This window comes from Drosophila persimilis, unplaced genomic scaffold (assembly GCF_003286085.1).
Source record: "Drosophila persimilis strain 14011-0111.01,24,50 unplaced genomic scaffold, DperRS2 tig00000686-arrow-arrow-pilon, whole genome shotgun sequence".
Taxonomy (NCBI): Eukaryota; Metazoa; Arthropoda; class Insecta; order Diptera; family Drosophilidae; genus Drosophila; species Drosophila persimilis.
The window spans coordinates 402722-424466 of record NW_020825336.1 but is presented as its reverse complement, the minus strand read 5'-3'; the positions used below and the strand labels follow the sequence as shown (position 1 = coordinate 424466).

At 51.3% G+C, this 21745-nt stretch overlaps 5 protein-coding genes across 6 annotated transcripts; 2 read left to right on the top strand and 3 right to left on the bottom strand.

Moving 5' to 3' along the window:
• Position 1: 1 nt before the first annotated feature.
• On the bottom strand, positions 2 to 13415 carry LOC6600630 (2-oxoglutarate dehydrogenase, mitochondrial). Its single transcript, XM_026991735.1, has 9 exons — positions 12950 to 13415; positions 12509 to 12887; positions 12375 to 12447; positions 11993 to 12303; positions 11108 to 11922; positions 10890 to 11044; positions 9923 to 10817; positions 9696 to 9850; positions 2 to 401 (listed from the first exon to the last, which is right to left on the bottom strand). The coding sequence occupies exons 1-9, from the start codon at positions 13214 to 13216 to the stop codon at positions 56 to 58; spliced, it is 3396 nt and encodes a 1131-aa protein (XP_026847536.1). The 5' UTR covers positions 13217 to 13415; the 3' UTR covers positions 2 to 55.
• LOC6600632 (proteoglycan 4) lies at positions 1290 to 6942 on the top strand. Its single transcript, XM_002025590.2, has one exon. It carries the CDS (start codon positions 1368 to 1370, stop codon positions 6489 to 6491), a length of 5124 nt encoding a protein of 1707 aa, XP_002025626.2. The 5' UTR covers positions 1290 to 1367; the 3' UTR covers positions 6492 to 6942.
• Positions 13416 to 13432: 17 nt separating the features above from the next.
• LOC6600629 lies at positions 13433 to 15029 on the bottom strand. Its single transcript, XM_026991844.1, has 3 exons — positions 14817 to 15029; positions 14579 to 14753; positions 13433 to 14472 (listed from the first exon to the last, which is right to left on the bottom strand). Exons 1-3 carry the CDS (start codon positions 15027 to 15029, stop codon positions 13445 to 13447), a joined length of 1416 nt encoding a protein of 471 aa, XP_026847645.1. The 3' UTR covers positions 13433 to 13444.
• Positions 15030 to 17819: 2790 nt separating this feature from the next.
• LOC6600628 (actin cytoskeleton-regulatory complex protein PAN1) lies at positions 17820 to 18878 on the bottom strand. Its single transcript, XM_002025586.2, has 2 exons — positions 18861 to 18878; positions 17820 to 18801 (listed from the first exon to the last, which is right to left on the bottom strand). Exon 2 carries the CDS (start codon positions 18672 to 18674, stop codon positions 17820 to 17822), a length of 855 nt encoding a protein of 284 aa, XP_002025622.1. The 5' UTR covers positions 18675 to 18801; positions 18861 to 18878.
• Positions 18879 to 19763: 885 nt separating this feature from the next.
• LOC6600627 (TOX high mobility group box family member 4) lies at positions 19764 to 21708 on the top strand. Of its 2 annotated transcripts, none has more exons than XM_002025585.2 (2): positions 19764 to 19880; positions 20626 to 21708. In XM_002025585.2, exons 1-2 carry the CDS (start codon positions 19800 to 19802, stop codon positions 21358 to 21360), a joined length of 816 nt encoding a protein of 271 aa, XP_002025621.1. In that variant the 5' UTR covers positions 19764 to 19799; the 3' UTR covers positions 21361 to 21708. The 2 variants fall into 2 exon arrangements, with proteins under 2 accessions (XP_002025621.1, XP_026847601.1); XM_026991800.1 differs by lacking the exon at positions 19764 to 19880 and adding an exon at positions 19904 to 20550.
• Positions 21709 to 21745: the final 37 nt, after the last annotated feature.

Sequence of the window (21745 nt, the reverse complement as noted above, 5' to 3'; positions counted from 1 at the left end):
TGGTTTTAAATTTGTATTATACCAAAAAGTTTGTGCAAGCCCCAACAGCAGAGATTCACTTCTTCTTTGGGTCCTTGGGCTTTCCGTCTGGCTTGCCGGCTGCACCCTTCGGCGGAGCATCCTTCGATGGTGCACCCTTACCCGGTTTCGGCACTTTTCCGTGTTTTAAGGAGTGCTCCGATCTCTTTGTGGCAGCATCCAACTCGGCTTTTCCCGCTTTGGTGGCAGCCTTAGCCTTCGCCTGCTGATCCTTGACCATGCGCTCGATGCGCTGCTTGTTCGCTTCGGTCATCTCGCCAAAGACGGCGGTCATGAATGCCTTGTACTCTGTTTTGAACTGCACTTTGTTGCCCGTGGCCGGAGCGGAGTTGGGCTTGCGTCCAATATAGGATATGCAGCGGCTGTGGATGGGCGTTTAAAGAGTTCATTACATGGCGCCCATTATGTCTCAAGTTGTGTGCTCTCTACTGTCTCTCTCGATCTCTACTCTCTCTTTCTAATTTATGCTTCGCTCGGCCTCTGCCGTCTCCCTCTAAGCTGTGTTTCGCTCGCCCCACAGCAACCGGCACACAATTTGGCAAGATAATGTCGCAGAGCGGACGCGACACCCGAATATTCCTCCTACCCAGCGTGCCTGCTATGTAGTCTATAGGGAGGTAGGTCTATTTAAACAATAGCATTGGCGCTGGGCGACGCGAGCTGATTTTTATTCGTCCTCTTCAGCGTCTAGCCCGTTCGGTTCGTGCTGGTCTTTTTTGTGGCCTGCAAAAAAGCAAGCCATTTGGCAAGCCGACACATTTATTTAGTCTATATAATCGCCTGGCATATGGTACATACATATATATGTATGTATATAGCCGAATACCGTGGGCAAGTATATAATGAAGAGACACGCGCGCCACCTCTCTTGACCATTGTTATGTTGTTCTTACACGATTTATAAACATTGTCCCATACCCTGCAGTGTACCGTGGGGGGGATATTTTGAATTATGATCAGCATCGAGAATTGGAATTCTGTGTTTCCTGCCTTCCGGCAGGAATTCCCTTCTCAATACAAAATCTTTTGGATGTATATTGTACAGCATCTATGCTTCGATTAAGAGGCATATGCCACATAATTTGCCTGCATTGAATACGCGCAGTTTGTTGTCTGATCTGATCATTGATTTGGCGATTGCCAAATAGGAATCTGAATCGGATTCGGATTCGGCTGCTCTATGTGCTGTTGAAAGATTGCATTGCGACAGTTTCGCTTGCAACGTGTTGAGTGCAGTGCCGTGCATCGATTTGAGTTGACCGCGTTGCACGAGACCGCGCCACGTGGAAAATAGGTCAACAGGACAGGGCATCGCATCCCAGCCAGCAATGTCATCGATCAGCAGCCTTGGGGCCGAGAAACCGCCATCCGCCATGGCAGTGGCAGCTGCTACTAATAATTCTCCGAGGCTCGTTGATGGCATCATAAATCAAAAGACTGAGTCATCCATGCCGCCAATGGGGCCGCCGCCGGAAGTGCCAAGCGCTGGCCTGCAGTTTCCGCTGTGCCGATGGGTCACGCGTTCGCGATTCCCACCGAATCAGTCAGAGCAGCGCCGTCAGTGTCAGTGCCACCAAAATGCAAAAAAGAACACGCCACCAAGAGGAATATACAAACAATATGTGCACCCAGCAGACGCTCAAAAGTTTCCCATGCAAAGAAATGTTTACCAGGTGAAACGGCGGCGCTTTCCCTTGCGTCTCTCTCGGGGAACGGCTCCTCCCAGCCTTCCCGTTTCGGAGGAATTCAAGAGATTTCCCATCGGATCTCAGGTGCCTGACGCCTCGATCACTCTCACCTTTCCCGAACTGGGCCAAATACCGAAGAGGAATGCCAGTTCTGCAATTCGGCAAGCAGCCATGACCACAACCACAGCGATGACTCGACGGGGGCAGGTGCGGGTGCCACCCGCGGCGAAGGCGCCCCAAGAATTTCCCATAATTAAAAAACGATTTGTTAGCTTTCCCAATCATCATCGAACGATGGTCAATGGCCAGGGCGACGGCAACGGCAACGGCGGGGGGCATGGAGATCCAAGCGGTGGGATAAAGATGCTGTCGTGGCCAACGGATGTGGTGCCCACACCACCACCAACAACAACAATGACGCAGATGAGCCGCGACACAATCCCCAAAATAGACACGGATCCGCAATGGACAGGCGGAGAAGGTGCTGCCACCGCCACAAATGATGATGATGATGTACATAAGGTGTTTGATAATGAACTCGAACCTCATGGGCGTCGGCCGGGGGAGACAGCAGCAGCAGCAGCAGCATTAAACTTGAACGTGCCCGATGCCGATGCCGATGCCGAAGGTGTTGGCGAGCAGAAGGAAATCGAGCATCAACAGGCGGAAAATTTTAATGACGCCTTCGGCCAGCGACACGACCACGACCACAACGACAGCGAGAACGACGGCGACGGCGACGGCGACTACGCCATGGATGTGGATGTGCCCAAAAATAAACACGAAATATGCGAGCAAAGCAAATTAGAGAAGGTCTTTGGGGAGGCGGAGGCGGAGATGGAGCATGGGCGGGCCGAAGATCATAATGAGCTAAATATGACTAAAGAGGGGAGCAACAATTTAGCACATGAAGAGCAGCAGCCACCACAGCAGAGGCAGAGGCAGAGGCAGCAGCAGCAGTCAATATGTTTAGCCGGGGAGCAAACAATAGATGCGAATGGGCATGAGGCGACGGCTGCCTCCACCAGCGCCAGCAGCCACAGCAACCACCAGCGGCAGCAGCAGCAGCAGCGGCTGCGGCGGCAGCTGCCCGTCGATCTCTCAGACGCGCGCGAAACGTCGCCAAAGCAAGTGGACGATCCGAATCAGATCCGAATTCCGACTCATATTCGTCTAATCGACGGCGCCAGCAGTCACGTTCAATCGGAGCACGGATCATTGGGCAGTCGCAGTCGCAGTCCCAGTGCCGGGCCAGAGACAGTAACGCGTCCAAATATAGAACTACTGAAGCGTTCCGTTCGCGCTTTCCTCGCAGAGGGTGCCGTCGCCAGCCGCACCGCAGCGCCACCGCAGCTCGACTTTGAGCTGATTGATCTGCTGACCGACGCAATCGAGTTCCTGTGCGAACCCACCACAACGGGCAACCTTTGGAGCGCAGCTGAGCCACAGGCAGAGGCAGAGGCAGAGATAGAGACAGAGGCAGAGCCAGAAGCGGGAGTGGGAGTGGAGCAGAGTGCGGACATGACTGTGAGCAAAGTGAGCGAGGATCGGGACAGTGAAACAATCGTCGTTGCCGACGTTTATCTCGACCAAGTCGATCAGCCCACTGAGGTGGATGACAACAACAACAACAGCAGCAACAGCAGCAGCAACAACAGCAGCGGTAGCCCTGTCAATGCCAGCAGCGAGATGAAGTACGAACTGAAGACTGCATCCACTGCAACACTGCCAAGCAGACGTCTCCCCACCACCGTCCTGAGCAGCACCCCCCTGAGCAGCACTCCAATACCAGGAGTCCCGACACTGGCAGCCCCGCCCACAAGTCGCTTCCACCAGCCGACCAGTCGTATACGCAATGTGGATGCAGTGCCTGCCCCCATCACACCCCTCCTGCTGGGTGAACAGCTGAAGCGCAGCTCCGCCAGCCGCGACGACATCTCCATAGACCCCGACTCAGTGCTGCCAGAGCGGACGCGTCTGCGTCGACAGCGGCGCATGCGCTCGCAGGACTCGGTGGAGGAGAAGCCCGAGGATGTCATCGAGCGGCTGAACAAGCTCAAGGCCCGCATATCGGGAGCGCTCAGTGAGGTCAAGGGCGTTCTCAAGCAGTACAGCACCGAGAGCGAGGCGGAGGCCGCCGGCGAGAAGTGGCTGGGGCCACCAGCGTCACCGTCACCCAAACCAGCAGCTGAGAGCGAAAGTGGAGCAGCAGGAACAGCAGCAGGTACTCCTCCGGTGACATTCCGTTTTGTGAGCAAGGTGCGACGTCGCAGCTACTTTGACGAGGCAGAGGAGGAGAAGGAGGAGCAGGAGCAGGAAAAGGAAGCCACTAAAGAAGACGTCAGGGAGAATCATGTACCGAAACCTGCCACAGATCTCAAGGAGCAAAAGGATGAGCCAAAAACCGCCGAAAGGCAAGAAAATTCAACGGAGATCAAGCCAACAAAAACTGAGGAACCCGCAACCAAATCCCAAGATGAAGGCCTGAAAGCTTCAGCTGCCTCTTCGGAGCCACCGCCTGTCAATGGAGAGCCATCCAAGGCGAAAGTGCCCGAGAAGAGCAAAGCCCAGGCCAAAATGGACTTCCTGGCCAAAGTGCAAAGTGAACTGAGGGCAAAGTCCGTGAAAGAACCTAAGCAATCTCCCAGAGCGTCCGCCACCCCAGAGGAGACTCTGACACCAGCGGAACCCGCACACAAACCAACAGAAGAGCCAACGCCAACCGCAATCGCACTGCCAAATGAGTCAGCCACGCAGCCAGCGGCCAAGTTGGATGCGCCAGCGAGCGTCAAGACCGTCAAGACCGTCAAAAAGAAAGTCGTGGTAAAGGCAAAGGTGAATCCCCGACGCGCCTCAATTGCAGCGGTGGAGCCATCCAAGATCAAGATCGAGCCGGCAGTCGAGCAGATCGATGCACTCATCGCACAAAGGCGACCCTCCGACTCGGAGGCGATTGTCAAGCGCAAGAAGAAGCAGAAATTAATGAGCAGCATTGCAGCAGCAGCAGCAGCGCCATTAACTTCCGGCAATCAGAAGGAGGCGGAGACGGCTACGGCAACGGCAACGGCAACGGGCACGGCCGACTCTATAGCCGAGGAGACAGCGGTCAAGCCAGAGCCCCTGGCTATAGCAAAAAGTGAACAATTGGCGACGGCAGAGGTCAATGCGGTGGCAGCTAAAAGCGAAACGAAGTCGGCTGCCAAAAGCCGCCAAGGAGATGAAGCGGCGACGAGACCAGCGACAAGTGCCACTGCAACAGAAGCAGAAGCTGCAAAGGCCCAGCCAAAACGATTGCAGATCGATGAGGCTGCTGCCCCTGCGATTGCCAATCAAGCGCCAGCCAGCGGACGAGGCAGACGCGCAAGCCTGAAACTAGCGGAGTTGGTAGGCGAGACGGTGCTGGTGGTGCCGGCATCAAGTGCATCCGCAGCCACATCCCCACCCACGACCAGCCCAGACCCAGCAGCGACAGTGCCTGCAATTATCAGCTCATTAAGCGAGTCCAAAGAACCCATTAATCAGTCGGCAGTTGTACCGGAGATTGCCATTCCTTTCGAGACGCAGGTGGAAGCAACGCCCCAACAGGTGGCCATCGCTGCTGACATTGAAGGCGCCGCCAGTGCCGCCAGTGCCGCCTCCGTCGTCGACCAGTCAGCGCCACAAATAGCAGCGACATTGAGCGAAGTGCCGCACGAAGAGTCATCGTTACAGCAACAACCAGAGCCGCAGCTGCAGCCACAGCAGAGCCAATCCGGGGAAGCTACAAAAGACAACGCACAGGCGCATACTGGCAACAGTCTTGCCACCATGCCGGAGCTGAAAGTACTTGCGGGCCCGGTGCAGCCCGTGAAGATCGAGACCGTCGAGCAGCCGCACGATGGGGATAAGGACAAGTCGGATCACCTGTCCGTCATCAAGAAGAAGTCTGCGCCGCACCTCAAGAAGCTGGTGCGCAAGAATTCCATAGACAAAGCGCGGGAGAAGGACAAAGAGGAGCCCCAGGACACCAGAAAGCTGAGCAACATACTCCGGGACAAGAACAAGATCAGCGAGCTCTCCTCGAGAATCAACAAGCTAACGCCGCCCAAGAAGCAGGTCAAGCAGGGCCAACTCGAGCCGGCGCCTGTCGCCCTGCCGGAACAGGAAAATGTGAAGGCCGAAGGAGAAGCTCCAAGCGGGGAGATCAACCAAATCGAGCCCGAGCCAGAGCCGGAGCCGGAGCCAGAGCTTGAGGCAGAGCCGCCCACTCCCCCGCCAAAGAAGCCGCGCAAGATCAAAAAGAAAGTGATCATCAAGCGGCAGAAGCGACGCCTCTCCATCAGCGACACATTCTTCATCCAGCCGGAGCCGGAGGAGCCGAAAGAGCCCGAGATCGAGACCATCGAGAAGGCCATTGCCTATGTGACCGACGACGAGGACGACAAGCAGCAGCCGGAGCAAGAGCAGGAGCCAGTGCCGGTCAAGCCGCTAAAGTCCTGCCTGCACGTGCGCGAATACAAGATCGGGGATCTGGTGCTCTACGCGGAGCGCTTTCGCAAGACGCAAGTGCGCTGGAAGCGCGGACGAGTCCTCGACAGGATTACGGGCATCTCGTACAAGCTGGAGATCGAGGGCAAGGAGGTGGCCGCCCACGTCAGCTACATCAAGAAGTACACGGGCCGCAAGGTGCGGTTCGGCAACAAGGAGTACCTGGAGATTGACTACGAGCAGGTGGCCGAGGAGGAGCGACGGGCGGCCAGCTACAGCATATGGAATATGGTGTAGAGTGAGTGTCCCACTGTGAGTGTCCCTGTGTCCCTGTTTCCCAGTGTCCCTGTGTCCCAGTGACCCAGTGTCCGCCCCCCATCGTCTCGTCTTGCCTTTGAGTAGAATTAAAAAATTGTTTTCATTCAAGGAAGGATTTTTTAAGGATCTCAACTCGACATTCAATTATGTTATAGTCTTTCGTCTCTAGCTAGTCGTATGTGTAATCTTCCTGTAAATAGATTAGCGTTAGTTAACCTAAAGATAGTCGCAGCCACGAGTAGTAGAAGGCCAAAATTTGAGTGTAAATTATTCCAGGATCAGTTGATGGAGCCACCAACTGGAGTTCTAGTCGATTTCGATGTTTCCTTTCGTTTAACGCTTTGGAGAGTCTACATTTTAAGTACTTATGTGTAATTATAAACAAACAAACCAATTTAATGTTAAATAAAGCCGAAAAATATTTCAGAAATGCGCGTTGCAAAGCAAACTATTTACATCATCCCCTGGCTATCTCCATCATCATCATCATCATCATCATCCATAATAATACAAAAACAACAACAACACAACTATTTCCAAATCCAATTACTCATAAAAATTTTATGAATCTGTTTATTTGAAATGGTTTCCATTTTGGCGATTGATGCTTCCCCTGGCCCTCGCAAATATCCATCCCCCACTGTTGCTGTTTTTCCGACTATTTATAGATCTCGATTGGAGGAAATATCGCGATGAATGAAAAAAGAAAACAGAACCCCGAAGGCGCTACCAAATATTTGTTCGTTCCCCCGGTCCACCAGGGGGGGGGGCAATAAATTCCATAAACATATGTATGTATCTCAGTTCGCAAAAGAAATAAACACTGACACATACTAGGGGCCTTGCCCACCCACTCTTTGGGCGTCCACTTCGAATGTATCCCCCGAATATCCCTCGGAAAGATCTCAAAGATGCGTGCCATTAATAAAACTTTGGCGGGATTTTACTGTGCATTGGCCTGCATCCCCATTCGCAGCCCCATTCGCATCCCCAAAAAGGGAAATCAGATGGGAAAGCGCTAAGCATTCTGCCTCAAGATCTCGGACATTTCTCATAATTGATTGTCAAGGCGTTTGGCGCTTTCGGAATTTCTCGCTTTTCGATTTGCGACAGAGAAATCTCTCATAATTATTGCCTGGCTTTTGTACAAGAGATTTTAATTTACGTTGACAAAAACAACAAAGAAATTCACAAAACATGCAAATGCCAGCCAGCCATAAACACACATAAATAGTACATATATGTACATTCATATATGTACATACATAGATATGTAAGTGTAGGGAGGAGGGTGAGGGTATGCCTCATACGAGTAGTATATAATAGATATAGACCTGCAAATATGCTACATTCCTGAGGCCTTTCGCAGTGTGCGCCCCAGCACGATTTTTCATTCAATTTTTCGATTCGGGCTGGCAACCCAAGTACGAGTAGTACTTATGTACGTACATATACGATACAAACATACTACTCGGACTCGTATTTTGAGCGATAGATAGCTGGGATGGGATGGGTTGGGTTGGGAGGAAAACATTCTCATGAAAGCCTCAAAAACATCCGAGACATCAAAGATTTCAAGTGCAGAGAAAAGTACTTTTGCTCGGAAAGATACATATTTAAACATAAAATCATATGGATATACGTAGTACATATATCCACATGTTTATTTTATTCGGGGAGGCAGTATTTTTTTCCATAAATCAGAGCAGAAATCTAGCGAGCCATTTGCGCTATTAGGAGACCAGGACCAGGACCAGTGTCGGAATCGGAATCGGAATGGGAATCGAAATCCGTCTAGAATTTTACTACTTATGTATATGTCGGCACATTAAGTTTTATGTGGATTGTGCGAGCAGAGCACCTCACTGGGAGATCTCGGAGATCTCGCATAAGAAATGCCAATCGTTAATTCAACAGACAACGCCAGCAGCCACTACACCACGGTATGTATCTATCTATCTCTGGCCAGGGGCAGTGGACGTGCTTTAGTATCAAACGCCGCCGTCGACAAAAACTGTGCCAAGTTCCTTGCGCTAGTTTTATACAATGCGAAATCCAACATCGACATCGGCTGTCCGCGATTTGTTCAAAGTGCAAATCTGGCAGCAAGGCCGGACGGACGTACGGACGTACGGACGGACGGACGGATCGACCGGGCCAATTACTAACAACGCAAAAAGCAAATTGAAACATATTATTGGAGCCTTCGCATGGCGGGCGTGCTGCACAATTAATTGTATCAGAGAGACAGCCCCCAGCCCCATCCCGTGCCCCAGCCCCGACCCTGTTGTGGGGGCGATCTGTGAACTCTAGCGAGGTCAACCCCTCATTCACTCTCTATCTTTCTGGCGAACCTCAATATATTCTCCCAAGTTTACAAGATCAGGTCGCACACCTATAAATCTTTAGGGCAGAACAAACAACCTTCAAGAATCTGCTTGGCACACGATTTGTTCAAAGAAAACAAAAAAACAAAAGAGAAAATCTGCTTTCAAGTGTCGACGATAAAGGTACCCTCTGCAGGCGAAACTAAGAAGACTTTTACGGGGTATAGATACGGTTCTTACCAAGGCAGATATTTCTCCGATGTTAATGTTGTAATTAAATTTAATAGTATGCCTTATAGACCGATAGAGACGGAAGGACATGGCTGATCTATGTAGAATATAAGTATATAAATACACATAAATGGTACGTGTATTCGGTGTGCCCCCTATAGGATATTTACCCAAACAGAAGCAGAGAAACAATTGACTGAAAACCATCAAATTGTTGGTGTTGGTGTTGGCATGCGCCAGTGCCAGCGCCAGCGCTAGCGTTAGAGCAGTGCTACCAAGGGTTCGAAAGCGGCACAGATGGCGTCACACTGCGACGGTGCGTCGCCATCTTGAAAGTGTCAACTGAACCGAACCGATCGGATCGGATCGGATCCGATCTGTGGATCTGTGGATCTCTGGTTGGCGTCCCTCTCTGGCGTGCGAGAGGGAAATCGATTGACACTTTGAAGGCGCGTCAACGATAATCGCACCTGAATTTAAATCACCAGTCGGTGGGGCAGCAGTAGCCCAAGGCCTGACATTGCACCTTGCCATTTCGAGAGAGAGAGAGCGAGAGAGATATTTCTATGTGTCGCAGGGTCTGTGTTCTATGCTGTGCTTTCAATGAGATCATCTCCAGACTCACGTTTCATTTTCCTTTTTGATCAGGGCCGTGTCGAAACGTGGCTGTATGTAGGACCAGCACCCCTGGTTCTTGTGCTCCTCCTGAACCCAAATCAGCTCCGCTGACTTGTACAGTTCGATTTCCTTCATGATCAGATCGTACGGGAAGGGGCAGATCTAAGTAAAGGGGAGACGGAGACACCACTGTATCCGAGGAAATGCACTAGAGATGATTTAGATCAAGGGTACCTGTTCGATTCGAACGAGAGCCACCGTTTCGTCTTGCTCGTGGTCCTCGCGCTCCTTGAAAAGGTCGTAGTAGACCTTGCCAGTGCAGAAGACCAGCTTGGTGACGCAGTCGGCCTTCTCGGCCGTCTTGCTGTCGGGGATGACGCGCTTGAACTCGCTGCACTCGTTGAAGTCGCGGAACGGACTGCGGGCGAGCGGATGGCGGAGCAAGGACTTCGGCGAGAAGTTGATGAGGGGCTTCCGGAAGCCCATGGCCACCTGGCGGCGCAGGGCGTGGAAGATGTTGGCCGGCGTGGAGATATTGGTCACTATCCAGTTGATATCCATCAGCTGGCGGGCCACAAAGTCACAGTCGCAGGTGTCCGGAAAGACGTCGGGATCGTCGTCGCTCATCTGCAGGAAGCGCTCGATGCGGCCAGAGGAGTGCTCTGGGCCCATGCCCTCCAGGCTGTGCGGCAGCAGCATCACCAGTCCGGACTGCCGCACCCACTTGGTCTCCCCGCTGGCGATGAACGTGTCAATGATGCACTGGGCGGTGTTGCAGAAGTCCCCGAACTGCCCCTCCCAGATCACCACCGAGTTGGGGTTGGCCATGGAGTAGCCATGCTCGAAGCCCAGGACCGCGCACTCCGATAGGGAGCTGTTGGACACCGAGTAGTCCGCCTGGTCGGGGTACAGGTGCTCTATGGAGTTGTAGCGCACCTTGTCGCGGGTCTGGTGGTGCAACACATGGTGTCGATGCGAGAACGTGCCTCGCTCCACATCTTGCCCAGAGAGACGCACGTGTATACCGTCCTTTACCAGCGTGCCAAAGGCAAACGCCTCCCCCAGCGACCAGTCGGCCAGCTTGGACTCGACCAGCTTTCTCCTCAGCGCCAGAATACGCAGGATACCCCTGGAAGAGATCGCGATGAGTGGCTCTAGAAGGATGGACTTTGGGCAGGGCAGGACTGGCAGGGTGACTTACTTGTGGACCTCGAACTTGTGCTCCTTGGGTGGCGGACTCGAGTAGACCTCGCCAATGTTCTTGAGGGTGTCCAGGCTGACGCCCGTGGGGCACATTTTCAGTCTGTCGCGGCCCTGGAAGAAGGCCGTCCAGGGAGAGTCGATCCAGGAGGAGTACTGCAATGGCAAAGAGCTGTTAGGCGGAATATTCCGACCGCAGGAGGAGGAGGCCAATCAAACCTTCATGGTCGACAGCTTCGTGGACTCCTGCCACGCATCCTCGCAGATCTTGTCGTACTTCTCTATCATGGCCTTGTAGTCGGCCGCAGTTACCACACCCTCCTTGATCAGCTTCTCCGAATACAGGGTCATGCAGGTCTTGAGCTTCCTGATGCGCTGGTACATCAGCGGCTGGGTGAACATGGGCTCGTCGGCCTCATTATGGCCGTTGCGACGGTAGCCGACAATATCAATGACCACGTCCTTGTGGAATTTGGCCCGATAGTCGGTGCTGACGCGGGCACAATGGATGCACGCCTCGGGATCATCGGAGTTGACGTGGAAGATGGGGGCGTTCACCACACGGGCCACGTCCGTGCAGTAGCGGGAGGAGCGCGAGAAGCGCGGATCCGTGGTGAAGCCCACCTGGTTGTTGCTCACGACGTGTATGGTGCCGTGGGTGGTGTAGTTGGGCAGGTCCGACAAGTGCAAGGACTCGTAGACAACGCCCTGCCCGCAAAAGGAGGCGTCGCCGTGAATGATTATGGGCAGCACCTTGCAGCCCGTGGTATCCCCGCGCTGGTACATCTCGGCCCGGGCCTTGCCAAGCACCACCGGATTCACGTACTCCAAGTGCGAGGGATTAGCCACCACCGTGATGCGCACGTTCTTGTTGGTCACACGGTTCAAGCGCTCCATGTACAGGCCCAGATGGTACTTGACGTCGCCCGAGCCCGAGTCGGTTGCCTTCAGGCCATGGAACTGTCCCAGGATATCGGATATGGGCTTGCGGCAAATGTTGGCCAGCACATTCAGTCGCCCCCGATGCGCCATTCCTGTGAAAGAGCGCCACCAGGACGCGTCAGGAGCAGAGTTCAGGGGAACAGAGTCGAGTGAAAGACTAACCTATCATTACTGACTCGACGCCGAGAGTGGTGGAGCGATCGATTATCTCCTTGAGGATGGGTATCATGATGTCGCACCCCTCGAGACCGAAACGCTTCTCTGAAGTGAACTTCTTGGCCAGAAAGTTCTCAAAGCCGGTAGACCGCGTCAGGCGCTCCAGTATGAGTCGCTTCTCGTCGGGCCTGAACTCGATGGCGCCAGGCTTCTCGAAGCGCTCTCGTATCCAGTTGGTCTTGTTCAGCGACGTGATCTGCATGTACTCCACGCCAATGTGGCCGCAGTAAATGCGCTCCAAGCGGTCCAGAATCTCTCTATGGGGGAGGGGAAGGAGGCCAATTGAAATGAGAGTGGAGTGGCTGGAGCTGCTGAAGGGGAAGCCTACTTGAGTGGCAGGAACTGCTCGTTGCCGCCAATCAGCGTGGACGATGGCAGCTTGAAAGCGGCGTTGAGATCGTCTGCAAAGAAGGACGGCTTCGAGGTTAGGGGCTGCAAGGGGATCTGCGTCGCCTCACTTACTGAACACATATGAATAGTGCTGGCGGAGCACGGCTTCTGTGGCATTCCGCTTGGTGCCGTCGACAGAGGTGGTGCCGAGGGGCTGGACAATGCCCAGCGGATCGAGATCGGCGGCCAAGTGACCGCGCGTCTGATAGGCCCGTATGATGGCCTGCACCGTCATATGGTCATCGATGTTCTTCCAGTCCATGGCTGGGGCAGCCGCCGCGGCAGACGTGGTCGGATTCGTTGTGGATATATCCCGGGTCGAGAGCGCCGATCGAGATTTGACTCTCGCCGACGACGACTCCATCGGAGGACGCCTATGCTTCCGCTTGCTCGTTTCGGAGGGTTTCGTTGACACGAGGCGCGGCTTGCCGCTGAAGAAGGCATCCCACGACTGAAAAGGAACAGTCCATTCAGTGGGACCATCGCCCATCCGTCTGTTCAGAGCCCACTTACCGGGTCAACGGACTTGGGATTGGCCTTCCATTTGCTGTACAGCTCCTCAATGTAGATGGCATTAGTTCCGTTGAGCAAGCTGTCCGAATCCTTGCTCTTGGCGGGGGCCTTCGGGGCATTGCAACTGCTGTCGGTCTTCAGCTGTCGATGGCTCAGCTTCAGCTGACTGACGGGGCAGCTAGGTCTCAGCCATTTCCGGTCCAGAGGAACATGCACCCTGAATGGAAATCTCAACAGCATCGTATTCCTGAGCCTCCAGTGATTCATGGTCTTGGGCGAAAATTATCCGAGCTCCGAAATTTTGAAAGAATTTTTGAATTTTGAAACACAATCTTGTTTATTTGCTGGAGTTCTAAACTAACTGTTCATATTTGATGACAAGAGCTAGGACTGAGGTTCCTGAGTTCGAATTTCCTCGGCTCGCAGGCTACTCCTCTGGATTGGTTCTAGCATCGGCACCGGCATCGGTCATTGACAGCTGCCTCCCTCGCTTTCTCAGAACTTATTCGGATTAAAAGTACTACGGTCAGGGCTCGGCCTGGTCGACAAAGGACGCAGGATCGGTTCATTGGTCTTTTCTCGCCTCGGACTGTCCTCCGGCGACTTGTCTTCAGGGTCTCGTCTCTTTTCGGACCTATTTTTGTGGCCAAAGTTTGATCTTTTTGCCAATTGTCGGTACTTAACGCCGGGGCCAGGCTTGTCTGCGCGTTTCTGGCCACGTGACTTCTTCTCCGAGGATTTCGATCCCGGCTTATCTGCCGCATTATACACGATTTTCTGTATTCTCATTGAAGCCCCTAAGTTCGTGGGATTGGGGGGAGCCTTTCTGTTCAATCGAGTGCCGTATTTTTTTGCCTTTTGTTTTCCGCCCGGCAGGGGACTTTTCTCCTTGGCACAGTCTTGGGTTGTTTGTTGCAATGACCTGCGGTCTGTTATGGGCCTGAAATAGTCCACTGAGCCACTGGAGCCCACTTTGTACAGATAAATCGGTTTATTTTCGGAAGACTTTGAGAGAGTCTTCTCCGTTCCGGCCTCCTTTTTGTCGTCGGAAACTTGCATCTTAAATATGTTGAGCCTTCTCTTCGTGTTTTTCGGTGCATCTTCCAGTTTCTGTGTCTTTAACATTTTCGGATTCTTATTGGGCAGCGTCTTGGGCAGCCTCTGCGACCTTTGCATTATTTTCTTGGCCCTGTCGGCCTTTGCCTTGACATTTTTCGATATTTTGCCCAGAAGTTCTCGCGTTGGGGACTTTGGTGTTGTGCAATCATTGTCCTTATTGGAGCTGGACTCCAAGAAAGGACTCAGAACAGTTGTGCCTATTAAAATATCACCCTGAGGGTCAATTGTATCAATCAATGACGTGGGCGTGGCCGTGGTCGTGGGCCCATCGCCATCCAACTTCGCCTGAGGCCTTGGCACTTCAATGGAGAGCGGGGCCTTGGTCTTTTCCAGCTTAAGGAAAAGATCTACATAGTCCATGGGTATAGATGAGCCGACTGAATCCTTTTCAGTCATGAGTGAGCCTACAGGATTGTCTGAATTAGAACCAATTGGCTCAGTTGATGAAGGATATTGTGCAATGGGAATAGGGGATGCCAAGTGTTTTATAAGAATAAGGATGATACGCACTTTCTCGACCAGTTTTTTCCTTTTCCAGATCCTTGATTGCCCCCGGGCTTGGAGTAGTGTCAGGTTCCAGTGGGACCGGGTCCTCAGAGTTCACCTGGGCCGGGTCTTCAGTGTTGCCCTGGACCTGGTCCTCAGAGTTGCCCTTGACCATTTCACGAAAGTATTTCTGCCACGACTGATGGGGGGGATACCAAGGGTTAGGTGAGAGAGAGGTTTGTATCTTGTCGGCAACACTTACCACATGAATGGAGGATTCGTCCTCCAGCCATTTTGAGAACAAATGCTCCACGTATTTGGCATTGGTGGCACCGATATCAGCCGTCACACTTGCATCTCTTTGGCCGGCCTTCGATGTACCATCCTCGTCGCCTCTCCGCCCGCTGCCACCCTTCGTGCTGAACCGCTGAAATCTTTGGAAGTTGGCCAAGAACCGAAAGCCGCTGAGCGCCATTTTTAAATTTCAAATCAAACTGTAAATTTCGATATACAAGACCTAAAGAAGAATTTAGATTGATTATAAAATCAGTGAATAGAAATATTTGACTTTATGTAGTGCTGACCAAACGGAACTAATGATTTCCTTGGATAAAGCCATCATCGGAAATGATATTCTTTGGTTTTTACTTCGAGTTCTTTGATAGAAATATTATTAAAATTGTAGTTTACCTTTTCAGCAGTATAGAAAGATTTGGCAAACGACTGGAATCCGCCTTTCTTCCTGTAGCTCAGGTTCGTAGGCTTTCCCATCGATGGGAATAGTCGGGCATCTGTAAAATACTACACATGCATCTACCACCACAAATTCAACCGCTGAAAGTACCCTCCGGGAACGCCAGATCAACGATCGACAATCCGTCTTCAACCAAAATTATCAACTCCGAGGAAATCCAAACACACGAGCAAACTTTTCCTTGCCCTCTACATCCCCCTGTTCATTCTTTGATACAAAAAAGGGCAATTATTATTGTAAAATTATCAGCAAAGCTGCCCACAGACAAATGTTTCTGTTTCTGGCCGAGGCCAACAAGGAAAGGATAGGACAACGACCTCATCAGCATAAGGATACAGCCAAGCCGATGTGATCAACATATGTATATGTACATATATGTAAGTATGTGTGTATGTACATCCGCCTACGCATAGCGAATAAAACCTAGGTTATGTTCTCACTCTTAAGAATTGCATGAGATGAATTTTTTGGCTATTACCTGGAAAACAACTAGCTATCACACCAGTGAAAACTGACCGATCAAAAGCAAAAACATATACATACATACATATGAGGAAAATGTAAAATGTTAAATATTAATACATACATATGTATATAGGTAATTAATTATTTATTATAGAAAATTGTATCTATTATAATTATAGAAAATATATAAATGAAATACGAAAAAAACAGTAAAGACTCACCTGTTTTTATAATGCTGTAGCGTGGAATATTATTTGCTGTTTCCTTTTGGAACGTTGTTGTTGTTGCTTTTGCTTCATTGATATTATTTTTGTTGTAAAGTTTTAATGTTGTTTTCCACACACAAACACACAAAAAAAACCACATATTCAACAAATTATTTATCACACACGCACACACATCTCAAGACCTCGTGGCCTAACGACAAGAACAAAATTATTATGCGTATTTTCACTTGAGTTGCATTAGGCCGGCGGCACACCACTACAAACACGACTTTAATGACCGCTTGAATGAGGGACTGCCGGAGGGCACTGAGAAAGCTGTGATAAGAATGCAGCAGCGTAGGCGGCTCAAAGCTTCTTCCTCTCCCAGCAAAGAACGAGCCAAAGTTGCTGGCCGAACAAGAGCGTATACTTATGTATGTATGTATGTGTAGGTCACGTCACGAAAGGTGGTGAGAGAAGAGCAGCGTGGGCGAATCAAAGCTCAGCTTGCAGAAAGAGACCAAAAGTTGGTGGTAGTGTATGCGTATGTAAGAGTGCAACAGCGTTAGCGCTCAAAGAATTTGGTTAGCTCTGCTAGCTCACGCTCTCTGCTAAATTTACATGGCTCTGTAACGACACTTTGCTATTTCTCTGTTACCTTACGCTCGCTGCTAAGTGAAAATGACTCTGTAACGACACTACAGAATTTGTTCTTTCGCTGCTAGCACACTCTCATTAGCTTTCGCTGTTAGCTCGCTGTTAAATTAGCATGGCTCTGTAATCGGGATCACCAGTACTTTTCGTTCGTCACATGTTCTTCTATGAGGCCTGTTAAAAATTACAACAACAGTTCACCAGCTGTAAGCACGGCTGCTATGAAACTGTTAAAGCTGAATGCTATGAAACTACCAACGGTGGCTGCAGTCACTTTTGAAGGCGCTCCTCCACTTAAATGGAGCAGGATGAATCTAGGTTTCAGTGTATGCTATTCTTACAGAAACCGGGAATATGTCACGGACTGAGTGTATATACAGGAATGAATTATAGGTCAAAACCATTTATATATATATTCGGCCCACAGGCCGAATTAGACCGAAGCACAGCCGGATAAGGCTGTGGAACGGCCGGATAAAGGCTGATGGCTGGCCGGATAAGGCGAAGGTCAGTCCGGATACCCGCGGATATCCGGATGCGGCGAAGAGGCCAAGGACCCCGAGAGGAGAAGTGTCCCGCTCTCGGAGAGAAAGACACGCGAGAGGCAGAGGAGACGGCGGGATCGGGCCGGCAGTGGTCCGACGCATGACCAAATAAGGGCATGGGATCACGCCACCGGCCAGGTCCCGTTACGAAGGTCGTGGAAGCCAGGAGACGGCGATGGAAAGTTACCGACGCCGAACCGGGGTCCCGTTAAGGCGGGGTTATAAAAAGAGGCTGCGGCGACGAAGCGGGATCTTTCGTGGATGAGTGATCGCGCGCGCACATTTAAACCCCGCCGAAACGTAAGAGTGATACCCGGTACGGTTCGAAGAAGTGCAGTGAAGTGAATACAGCAACAGGAAGACAGGCCCCGCCTGCCCCCAGAGTGAGTCTAACTTAAGAGGTGATCCACATATACCGGCGGAAGCTAAGAGGGGAGTGCAAGACGTGGAGCGCGGATTTGAGTGGCGGGCCAAAGCAATAGCTGAGGCCAAATTGCCCCGATCATTAGCTTCAACGCTGCCACACCCGACGAGAGCCCGCGCGTGGTGGAGATCCGTAGATAAGTAAAATTGTCATATCTAGCCCTAAGTACTAGTATAAATACGAATAAAACCTTGCTCTTCTTTAATCTAATTTCGATTTATTCCGGGGTCTTCCTCCGCGGGTCCCTGCTGTTGCTGCCGCGTGGAGTCTCCTCCCACACCCGGGCGCCTGCCTCTGGCTGGGCTTCGCACGGGGCGGGTCCCGAGGCCCACGTGATGTGCAGGGTCTGGTGGTGCCACACCATCCCCTGGCGCACGGCGGTCCGCACCTCCTGCGACACATAAGGGCCCATCACTGCCGCCTCGGGTCCCCTCCACTGTTGTTGCTGCTGCCACTGCCCCTGCTGCTGATGCTGTTGCCACTGCCCCTGCTGCTGATGATGCTGCTGCTGGTGCTGCTGCTGCTGCTCCGGTGCACTTCTTCTTCGGCCTGTGACTCCTGCAGGTCCCTCCTGGGACCGCGCCCCCTCGGTCTCCGCCTCGTCGGTCCGGCGCTGCATCGGCGGCAGCACCACCCGGAATGGTGGGGGTGGCGGCGCTTCGTCGCTCCCTTCGCCAGGCTCCTTCGTACTGGCGGCTCTTTCCGCCTGTCGCCGCCGCGCCTCCAACCGCTCATCCCTCCGACGCCTGATCGCCTGCGCCGCCCTCAGCACCCGGTAGATCCGGCGCTTTTCATCCGGCGTCGCCTCTTGGAACTTCCGCTTCACCGCCTCGACTCTGTCATGCACGGTCAGCGGCTTTTTATTCCTTGTTCCCGGCTCCGCCCTTTGCTGCCGCCTCCACCAGGCCATTTCTTCAGCGGTTGGTGCGCGCGGGCCGTCCGTACATTGAACCTCGTCGTCGCTATCCTCGGCGCTCTCCTCCGATGACACCGTCAGCGACACCGAGTCGTGTCCCGATGGTGCCGGTGACACCAACGGCGAGGCCAGCGGGCTGGACGAATTGGGAGCCATCGCACCAATCCTCCTCGTCGCTACGCGAGAGCAAGGACGCCCGTCGCTGACGAGGAGACTTCTCCGTGCGGTCGGGGCAGTGGTGAGAAATATATATTATAGAAAATTCCAGCTACAGACCTTTGAGCTATGGAAATTTTACAGTAATTAAAGGAAATAGGGTATAGGGTATAAAGTATGCCATACTTCATAAGGATGTAACACGAAGTTGAAGTAATAGAAGAATTTTTTAGCAGTTCAGGTAAAAGATCTCGTGGAAATTTTGTTTTTAAAAAAAGAGGAAGGATACAGCAGTATTCTCCACGGAAGGAGCTAAGTTCCCTTTTTTCTATGGTATATTAACGGTATATTTTTAAAATGAGATGGTACGTTCTGGTATATTTCTGAGGGTCAGACCGTATATTATAATGCCAGCTTATATCCCATGTCTAGCTCCCACACCTTGCAAACTTGTATACTTTGACTCTTGTCTTGTCCGATGCACCAATGTAGAAATCGTGTTAAAAATGCCAATTACCAAGCCACATCCAGATCGCTTTCCATCAAAATCTTTTTTAAAGGTGTTTAAAGGTTTTAAAAGGTCGGAAAAAGGCATGTAGCGGAGATTTTTCACACTGGCGCTCAAGTTGGGCTTACATAAAAAAACAAAAGAAAACGGACAAACTTGTCAACAAACAGGTGTCGCCTTTGATAATTACATACAAATTTAGTTAATATGCAGTTAATGTGTAGTTACCATGTAAAAGAATTTTAATTTAGTGGATATTGTTTTTAAACCTGGTTTTATAAACAATTCAATAAAGGTGAGTCTTTAAATTAGCATGTCTTGTACGAAATGGATTCAGCAATCGGATAAACTTATGAGTTTGGAGCTGAGGGTCCTAGCTAGCTAGTAATATTGGAGCGAAAATCAAAATCGAAGAAGACGAGGGAAGATGAATACTAATACTCCGTTAGTATATTTACGGTATATTTTAAACTGTGACGTACTTTCGGTATATTTCTGAGGGTCGGGCCGTATATTTTATCGTTAAATCCGCGGTCACACTGAAAAAGCCTCGCTCTAGAAGAAAATCAAAAATTATTGTAAATTATTTGTAAATAAAAAGATTGGGAACTGCTGCAATGAATCAATTGAACCAATTCCACGCGCCCTCGTTCGGAGATGATATGTTCGACATGCCAACGGAGCCCCCCAACCATGCTGTAAGTGGTGCTGGAACAGGCAACACGGGAATAGAGAATAGAGAATAGTAGACAGCGAGCGCCCAGGTCCCAGAACGAACTAATAGCTGCACACAGGCTTTACAGACAGAGTTTTTACAGCTGAGTACTTCCACTAATTGATGAGCATCGATGTCATTAATGGTTTTATAATGAACGAAGCGCAGAGATCGGAATCGCACACATTGGGGTCGCGCTGCCACTGTAGTCGTACCTCCCAATCGCACCCGCACGTCTAGCCGTTCGCTGGGTACCAGCTGGACGACTCCTCCAGCACTCACACAAGCAAACCCACAGAACACACCAATGCACAGAGCCCCTCCACCCGAACGGACGGAATCGCTAAAGCTAACATAGGCTATGTTATCGATACAAAGCAGCCGTAGCAGCAGCAGCAACGACGCGACGCGACGCGTCAGCTTCTTATCAACAAACAGCACGCACACACACCACATAATCAGCAGAAGCAGGGCAGGTCGACGCAACGTCGTTACCACATACTCCTCCGCTTCTCCCCGCTGTGGGTGCACAAGCACATGTAGCTGGGCTTGGCGGCGGCGGCGGGCGAGCGAATCGTACATTAGTTTAGTTGTTCAGTCTGTGATTGGATTATAAATTGGGTCTCTCTGCTCCTCAGATGAAGAAGTTCCTAGTGAGAGAGCCGTCTTGGGGGTTGAGCATTAATAAAATGATTAACCCAACGCCAATGCTTTTGTTTTCGTTGCAGTCGCAGAGACTGCTCAGCCTGGATCATTCCACGTTCAATGACGACGACGAGGAGGATGGCGACACGTATGGCGGCGGTGGCGGGCACAGTATGATGACGCAGCACGAGCACGAGAATCAACACCAGATGCTGCCACAGCTGTCGCCAGTTCCACAACAGTCGCAGCAGCAGCCGCAGCAGCCACAGCAGCAGCAAGTGCTGGCACAAGCTCCGTCAAAGCCTCTGGCACCGTTTGCACTGTTTTTCCGCGACACTGTGACGGCCATCAAACAGCAGAATCCGGCATGCTCCCTCGAACAAATATCCGTCATCGTCCACACCATGTGGGAATCTCTGGACGAGACGCAGAAGAACGTGTATAACCAGCGGCACGAGCAGGAGAAGCGCGACTTTTTGCGCAACATGCGCGACTATCGCCAGCAGTTGTCGGAAACTGAAATCACTCCGGAGGTTGGCAGCAGCATCCCAGATGCTGTCGCTTCTGTGCCGGCGATTCAAACGATGAACGACGAACAAACGACACCGTTGGCCACAGCCACCGTAGAACCTCCCGATCAAATTCAGTTGCTCACCGAGGCGGCCCAGGCGCCAAAGTGCACGCGGGAGCAGTGCAACAAGCCGGCGATCATCAATCCGGACTGGGAGGATGAGTACTGCAGCAACGAGTGCGTGGTCATCCACTGCCGTAACGTTTTCAACAATTGGGCGCTCTCATTGAAGAGCTCTCCGACCTAGGGGCACCGACTGAAACACCGAACTAAGATTAGTCTTAGAGTTTAGTTCAAATCTACCAAATTGCATTGCTCCCTCGCGCGCTGACGTCGTGCCCCAATCAGCTGTTACACCTCTGGGGCGTTGCCAGCCTCGAGAAAAACGAATTTCTGCAAACGCTGCTGCATGCATGCCCCTAATGGGGGGGAATACCATATATATACGACATAGAGACAAATACTTATACATATATATGATGTAGGAAAAGGACCTTAAAATATTGGTTGTAATATAGAATCTGTTCGAATGAAAGACAAAGAAATTGTAGTATATTGTAACTTTTAATAAATACACACATTTATTACTCTTGCACTTCATTATCAATATATCAATGTATCAATGCCGTTAC